This window comes from Simochromis diagramma, unplaced genomic scaffold (assembly GCF_900408965.1).
Source record: "Simochromis diagramma unplaced genomic scaffold, fSimDia1.1 OVJJ01000205.1, whole genome shotgun sequence".
Taxonomy (NCBI): Eukaryota; Metazoa; Chordata; class Actinopteri; order Cichliformes; family Cichlidae; genus Simochromis; species Simochromis diagramma.
The window spans coordinates 14,986,933-14,995,646 of record NW_024386782.1 but is presented as its reverse complement, the minus strand read 5'-3'; the positions used below and the strand labels follow the sequence as shown (position 1 = coordinate 14,995,646).

Here is an 8,714-nt window from a genome sequence, read left to right as displayed (position 1 = left end):
TTACATTCAGACTGTATCGTCTGTTTAGTTTAGTGTCTCCTTTTTTAGGGAGTCGAAATTGTAAATGCCGTGGTTGACTGAGCTTTCTTTTGTATCACCCTGACAGGATTAACATGTTTTCACACCATCTCAGTGGGGAGTGCTTACGCTTTCTGAAGTGGGAAAACCCCCATACTTTTGTTCTGAATTAGAACATGCCTGCTGTCTTGTATAGAAAGCATAAAATTGTATGATGTAAAAATGTGTAATAAAATCCTTTACAGCTGCTTAACAGACAATGCTGCAGGACAAGCTAGCCTGAAAGATTCTGGGAATGGCTCTAACTGCACCCAAATTAACTATCTATGTAATTCTGCCCCACTGTTCCATCTCAGCCAGCAAGTACCTGCATATTTGCAGAAATAAAAGACAAGACCATATGGTGAAAATAACTGGTGTATAACCTAACTGGTTATGTGCAGAGCAGCCCAGAGAGGCTGTGTCTCTCAGAAAAAAGAGAAGTTTTCAGAATATTATCAGAATATTTGGTGCAGAAAACTAGTTTATGTTTGATTTTTTTTTGTGCTGTTGTTGTTTTTTTTTTTTTAGTGAATCAGAGTTGTAAATGCAGTATCTGAATAGTTCAGAATTCAAGACTGCTGCCGTTATCCAGCTGGAGCTGGCACCTACCCTGCTTTGACCTCTCAGTGATGCAAATCAGCTCGTCCAGAAAACTGTTCCTAACCTATGCAAATAGGAAATAAAAGGAAGCGACTGCCTTTTCTTCCTAATTCAAATAGTTTTTCCTGCTCTTGTAGCAAATGAGTTGCGTAAAGCTTCACCCCATTCAGATAAAGCAGTTGAGCAAAGGAGGCCCAAGTAAATTTGATACGATTAACTGGCAAAAAAAGAAGAAGCTGAGACCCAGTGTATGAAATTTTGCTAAATTAAAGAATGTTTTTGCTTGAAAAATAGAAAATAATTTTTTCATTTTGATGCCAGTCTGCAGTTTCACAAAAGTGACAGAAACACCAGAGGAGCGACAAAACATTTTAAAATAAGATTTTATCATGACTGCTTATAAAAAGTGCTGTCCAGAGACAAGAAATGCATTTCTATGGTCATTTAAGAAAAAGAATAGGATTGAGCTAATATGTGTCCATTCAGTATATTGCCTTAGGAATATTTGCAGGCCCCTATTTAATAAACTTGATGAAAAAAATAGAATTTTTTTCCCCCCCCAAAACATGATTTTTTCTTCAGTAAAATGCAAATTGCCCACTTCCGTTTTCGAATTTGTAATGAATCCTTATAGGACAAGTTTGTGATTGAGCAAAGTAGAAAGGTTGAAAAGATTAAAAAAGTACAGTAGAGGTGGATGAGTTTAAATTCCTGGCGTCAACAATTCAAAGTGATGGACAGTGCCAAAGAGAAATGAAGAAGAGGGTGCAGGCAGGGTGGAGACGAGTTTAGGAGTCATTTGAGACAAAAGGATCACAGCAAGAGCTAAAGAGGCGGTTTGCAAGGTCATGTGGAGGAAATGCAGAGGGTTTGGTGTGACAGAGGAGGATACTAAGCAGAGGGTGAGGTGTAGTCAGATGTTCAGTGACCCCTAAAGGGCGCCGCAGGAAAAAGAAGAAGAAGATGAGAAGGAAGAATCATATCCAGCACTCAACAGAGAAAACAAACACCTTTTAACTGGGAACATCTGATTTATTTCATGCCAGGAAAGGCACATTCATACACTGAATTCAATTGTTTTAATAGGCTATATAATGTTATATGCATCTACATTCAGGCAGTGCATATAATATGATTCCCTTGAATAAATGCCACAATAACATTAACATATTTTGTTAACCACAAAAAGATATAGCACATATGAGCACTGACAATTTATATATGCACACTTTTAGCATAAGGAGAAGTACATGTGCACCCTGTAGTCCATACAGTTTTACTGACCTTTTACACCAAAAGAGACATACAGTACTTTGCATCAGCAGCACTTGTTGGTTTTTATAAAGTCCATAGAGAATATATAATGTTTTAGAGCCGGTTCCATTTATTCCCAAACTATTTCTGTTCATTTGTTCCTGTTGCATAAATCCAGTCATCTCGCATCTGCACTCTCTCTTAAAATGCATATATAACAGACCAGCATGAAGAGCACAAAAGTCCCTTTTTTGTTGTTGTTTTTTTTCTTAACCTCCTAGGACCTGGCGTCCACATATGTGGACATCACATTTTGGGTTATTTAGACCAAAATACTCAATTTTGCTTTACAAGGTCCTGATATCCACTTACGAGGAAATTTTAAATGAATATGCTCATATGTGGCTCTTATTTTTCTTAAAAACAAAAATAAGGTAAAAAAAAAAATCTAGTAATTCTTTGTTTTTACGTTCATCGGGCCCCAATATGTCCAAATATCAAAGAGAAACTAAAAATGCATGCCGTGGAAAAGTTCAGGTCTTAGGAGGTTAAGGGGATTTTTCGCCTTTGGCAGATTCATATTTGGGCTTCCTCTGACTTACATCCTCTGTTACACATAACAGTAATCTATCCAGTCAACAGATAAGCACTGTCAGGGAGAATCAGACTGTGCTTTTATTCACACTTTACTGTCCCACTATGAGACAAAGCAACATTCACGAATGAATGTCTAACAGCGAGCAGCACGTCCTGCTCATTCCTTCAGTCCGACATGAGTAGATATACAGTGTAGGGTGGACGGGGAGCAGCAGGGTTAGGTAACGCACACGTGTTTCGCGATCAGTTATTAGCTTAAGACAACATTTTATCAGTTTGTTGCTGTTACGCCAGGATAAAAACAGAAATAAATAAACAATAATAATACTTACACACTGAGAGGAACCATTTCATTAAAAGACAATTGTGCTGGGAATTTATGGCAATATATTGCAACTGTCTGAAACAACCCTTGTGTATATATCTTTCCATACTCTGAACTCATGCAGGCTCTCAGTACTTTTTATCCTTAGGATAATATATATATATATATGTGTGTATATATGTATGGTATCGAGGCAATGGCTGTTAATCTGGAAGAGAATCTCTCTCGGCTTTGATGTTTGTTTTATGTTTTAATATTAATTATGAAATCGTTACACTTTAATACTGACGCATAGCATTTTTGATTTTGAGTTTAGTGCAAGGAAAGTTACTTGCTTCTGTCATTTGTTAATCAGTCAGATTGTGTGTCTGAGATGCTGTACACTGCATATTGTGTGAATGTGGTTCCAAAACAATATGGTACAAATTTTTTTTTGTATGTGTGTGTTTCTCCTTCAATCATATTGTCATTTATGTAAGCATGTGACACAGTTATTATCCACATTTTACATGGACAGTGTAGTATATTTAATGCATTTAATCTATTTTTCCACTGTCTGCATTTAATCAAACACAATTATTCTGTTATAAATTGCTCTTCACCCTCCCTGATTCCTCGGTTGACTATGTTTGATGTTTTTTTTTTCTTCTCTTCCACTGAAAGCAGAGTTAAAATGGATAAATTAGCCATTTTATTAAGGTAGAACAGGAGCTCTTTTCTGCAGTACTTTACAGAATATATATGATGGAGGCGAGACGATTCCAACAGCGTTTCACGCCTTTTATGCCTCGTCGGTCAGTTCTTCACCACAAACATTTCATACACAAATCATGGTGCCTTTTACCTCCAGACTTTGTGTTGGTTTGCAAACATGGTGAGATGGAGGACAAACTGGTATCAAAAAGCGTAGCAGAAACTGACTGTGTATCGGCGTCCGCCCCTCTTATCATACGTCCTTTCCCGCTTCATCTCGGAGCACCAAGTGGTCATCTACATCCATAAGATGTGACCCTGTTTTAAACAGCTCTCAGCCTGGGAGCCTTAGGAATACATGCCAACTGCCGAAAAATAGGCCTTCTCCTTTGCTCTTTAATAAAACTTTATGCCTTGATGGTTATTTGTTCACAGGTTTACTGTTTTTCAGCGTGTGAAGAGTGTCACTGGCAGCGATCGCCTTCTCTGTGTCTGTCTTGCTGCTGCCTTTTCTTGACATGTCAGGCTCCCATAGAAAGAACTCATGCAGGAGGGTGTTGACAGTTTCAGGACACTCCATCATGACCATGTGACTTCCCTCTTCGATTACTTTTAAGAAAGCGAACAGGAGGATCTAAAAACAAGAGCCAAAATGGATAATCTTACAACAGATCCGAATCCAAAGCTATGAGACAATAACTAATAAATGAAACAAAATAGCTCTTGTTTGGATAAAGGTGTGATATACCTCTGCCATCCGCTGGTCCTCATCCATGGGCACAAACTTGTCACACATGCCATGAACCAGAAGAATGGGCACAGTGAGCTCGGCATGGTATACCTCGTCCCCCTCGGGCCAGTACTGACCGCTCATCATGGCTCGCAAAACGAACGGAGACACATTGAAGGCATTGCCCTGCTTCAAAAGCTGCTTTTCTTTGGCACCCTGACGGGCAAATCCAGCTCTGAAGATTAGAAAAAGAAAGAAAAAAACTTTACCAAAATCTCTTTCCTGTACATTTTAAAGATAGTTAACATTTTAAGCAAGCTATTATTTATCTATTACATCTGTCTGTCACAGTGTGTCACTACTGTTTGCAGCATCACAGCATCTTACTTGAGGAAGCTCCAGGCCAGACAAGGTGACAGACAGTGAAGGACACAAGATGGCAGTTGGAAGATGGAGCAGAGGCTGGGCTCCAGAGCTGTGGGACCCCCTCCATTGATCATTACTACCTTATGGACCAGATCGGGATATTCGTGGGCCAGGAAGGTACAAAATGACACTCTGGAAGAGATATAATGGGGTAGGTACAGCATGTTAATCACTGTACGCCACTGACTTTTCTAAGCTGACCCGTAACACAAGCATCTCACAAATCCTCACCCATATGAGTGGCCAATAAGAATGTTGCGTTTACGAGCATATCTCTTGAAGATGGCTCGCAGGTCCTCCGCAAGGGCATAAAAGGTATAAGCTGCTGCAATCTGTGGCGCTGTGCTTGCTCCGTGACCTGCCAAATCTGGCGCAATGACCTCGTAGCCCAGGCGGGAGAAGAAGTCCAGCTGGCTGCTCCAGATGTCAAGAGATCCTCCGACGCCATGCACGAAGAACAGTGCTACATCCGAGTGCGTTCCTTTGCAGCTCGAGATCATCCTCTTGGAGTCTATTAAAACTGTGCGCTTGGGTTTGCGACGGCGGCGGCGTGGAGGCGGAGCAGGTTTATGTTCCCCAGGTGGTGGAGGAACTGGAGGAGGAACAGGGTTGGGGTCTGGAGAAGAGGCTATGTCTTTGTAGTCAGCAAGCTCCACCTCTACAGTGCTGCAGGGCTCTAAATCCCCATCCTGACACTGCAGAATCTCAGAGTGCAAAACATCCCCGAGATTTTCGATCACCAGCTGGCCATTTCGGTAGACTGTGATCTTCCTCTTGCAGTGGACAATGCTGCCACTGTCGCCGTCATTATTAGATATGGGAGAATCTTTATCATAGCAGTCAACATCTGCATTGTCCTTTTCAGCAACTTGTTTTTCTGTTTCTATGGGTTGGCGCTCGGGGACGATATGCCGCACTCTCAGGACTCTCCCAGGTTTCACCTCCACATACTCAAAACCATCAGAGGGTTCTGATGACTCCAGGGGCAAGACTAGATTGGCAGTCTTCCCAGTCAGGCAGCACAGTATCCCTTCAGTGATGCTAGTCAGCATGGTGTTTCCCTGCAGGAACAACATCACACAGACACAAATAAAACATATCAGTACTCTGCTTCCTTTGAAATGTGGGAAAAAAATATTTTTCATGTCTTGCCCTACTTTTCACAGCTCATTTAGTCTCACAGTTTCAAACATTCTAACTTGTTCCATTTGCACTGCTTTGCCAATGGCATTGGCTGCACTGCAAGAAATTGGACCCAGCTTGATTCCTACAAAACTGAACCCAAGCTGTTTCCTAGCAACAGAGACACAATGAAAAGGCTTTCTTTATCCTTCATCAGTCCAGAGCCAGAAAGAAAGTACGCCAAAATAAAGGGTACTTTAACACATTTCAAAATCAATAGCCATATTATATCCAACAGAGCTGTTTAAGTCTCTACTAACACACTCACCTCAGTGACTCACCTGGCTTGACATTCTGATGCATTCAACAAACAACTGCAAAGCAGTATTTGCACCACACACCATGTAAAAAACCTAGGCCAAGCTAGATGTCTGCTATTAATAACCCCTCCATTTCACAGGGTCAGAATCAGGATATATATAAATAGAGAACTCCAGTCAGAGGGCATGACTGTACACATGTCTGCGGACTGTGTGTCTCACGACAACGTGATAGCAGTTTTCCAAACTGCGTTCTTTCCAGCGGGAGATGAGAGCTGGTTTCTATGTTTCCGTTCAGGTCCAGCCACTGCTTGACAGTCTGCTGTCAGCAGCACAAACACACACGTTAGTGTCCCCACTTTTGATACAAAACACAGTTATCTCTAGGAAACACACAAGGCTGAGTCACATCTTCAGTAGCTGGTGAGACTTTATTGTTTCCTTGTTTGTTTCCTTGTTTAAGGAACTGCTGTTGTGTCTATGCACTATGTATGCATTATCCGCACTATCATTCAGCACACTTTTGTGTGAATGCAAAGTGATGTCACTGGATGCAAAATGAACCCTTATTTTTACACACAAATTGAAAACCCTTGTAACATTTGAGTTGAGCTGCATTCGCAACTCATCACCATTTAGCATTATGTGCATTATTGTAGGATATTTGTGCATTCCGCTATATTAATGTGCGTTTTGGCAAAGTATACTGAGAAGTACAAAATAGTACATGTTGTTTACATCTTTATTGTCTTCCAATCATGCTGGGTGCTTAGTATATTTAATGACTGGTACCTTGACTAGTTTAAAGAAATATAAAAACAAAATGTAAATAGTGGGAATGATTATTTGTTGGTGGATGTCTGTGGAAATCTGACAAAAACAAATCCTTTAGGTATATTTTTGTATATTGTGCACGTGCCAGTTTTTCAAGCACCGTACACCTTACATTAAAACAGAACATCAACACAAGAAGCAAAATCCTCCCCAAAGAGCAAGGTTATTACCATGCTAGTCTGCAAAAATAAAACAAAACAAAAAAAACAAAAACACATAGATAAAAAATATTCTACATGGCCACCGACAATCAACAGATCGGCACAAAACAAACTACAGCAGCACAAATCCAACAGTCCTCCCACTTAAATCTGGGCTTCTCTTCCTGACCTACAATTCTCCAATCCCACCAGCAGGTCTGGAACATGGCTGTGGGGAGCAATGTAATGGTTTCCGCGACATCCAACCTCGACCAAAGTCAGGGCTGAAGGTTACTCAGCCATGTTGAAGTTGTTTGTTTTGTGTGTCTGCATTGCAGAATATTTAGGTTGACAGGCCTGCCAACTCTTACAGTAACACACATTCGGTACACTGTGTGCTGCTGCATTTCCATAACAAGAGTCTAGCAGAGTGAGGCGCAGTCTGTCAAGATGCACGTGAAGTGAGTGGCCTATATTTTCAACATGAGACCGTTATGTTAAAAACGCCTGATTCACAAACATTTAGCGGCTTGGCTCCTACAACAACACATTATAATTATTATTTTAAACAATTTATACATCGCAATAAGATTCAAATACTCACAAATATACGCACCAAAAATGTTTATATAAATATTTATATATATATAACAGCTTTAGGCTTCACAAATAGTGCGCTTTGAATGACACTGCTTGTATTATTCATAATCTGTTATTATTTTAATCCTGTCTCAGGCGAAATGCATGCATGCATCATGCGTGCAGCCGTTTATTGGCGCTGATATGCTGCACAGTAAACATCAGGTATCCAGATGCCACAGAGCAATACAAAAAAAAGCTAAAACAAAACCAAAACCAAAAGATTTGCATTACCTGCAGAAGTACTGATGATTAAGGTGATGAGAAACCTGCACCCAAAGATGACAGTCAAGGGCCGACCACACAGTATCGAGAACGGCGTTGCATCTGGCGCAACAATTTGTCTACGCTAGAGATGCTGCAAAACAGTAAAAGCTCCTTATTGGCCCAATTAGACCGTCATTACAGACCGCAGGGGGGCATGGAGTGAAGATAAAGCATGCATCCATAAAAGAGTGCCACTGGTAGTTTAATGATATACCCATTACGAAAACAGACGCCCGTGTTTTTCTTGCTTCCTCTGCATCCACTGCGCACTCGGGCCAGACCCTACCCAGCCCTGCTGCCCTTGAATCCGCAGCACCAGCAGCAATCTTCGGGTATTTTCGCTGCTGAGTGGCGGTGGGGAGGGCGAATAGAAAGCAGTTGTATATTGAGGAGGCCAATGAGAGGCGCCTGTTTGCTTGTTGCTAGGGCTGACAGGCCAGCAAAAAAAGAAAGAAAAAAAGGGGAAAGGCTGTGTGGTCCTGCCTGGGCGCTGAAAAGGAGACAAATGATAAAAATGACTGTCCGGCTAATTTATCTAAATTAATTGGGCTGGCACGTGACCACAGTCGGGGCTCTGCGTGGGGTCTTATTTCAAATCCCACATCTGATTGCGGACTATGATCATAAAGTGTCACCTGAGAACGAGTTATTGTTGCCTCACCACCAAGGACAGACGTGACCTTTCAGTTTTAATCTAACACATTTCG

General features: G+C 41.1%; 1 protein-coding gene across 1 annotated transcript; it reads right to left on the bottom strand.

The window, feature by feature from the left end:
* Window positions 1–2,371: 2,371 nt before the first annotated feature.
* On the bottom strand, window positions 2,372–8,474 carry abhd8a (abhydrolase domain containing 8a). Its single transcript, XM_040022130.1, has 5 exons — window positions 7,975–8,474; window positions 4,917–5,746; window positions 4,647–4,817; window positions 4,278–4,494; window positions 2,372–4,163 (listed from the first exon to the last, which is right to left on the bottom strand). The coding sequence occupies exons 2-5, from the start codon at window positions 5,735–5,737 to the stop codon at window positions 3,951–3,953; spliced, it is 1,422 nt and encodes a 473-aa protein (XP_039878064.1). The 5' UTR covers window positions 5,738–5,746; window positions 7,975–8,474; the 3' UTR covers window positions 2,372–3,950.
* Between the last annotated feature and the right edge of the window lie 240 nt (window positions 8,475–8,714).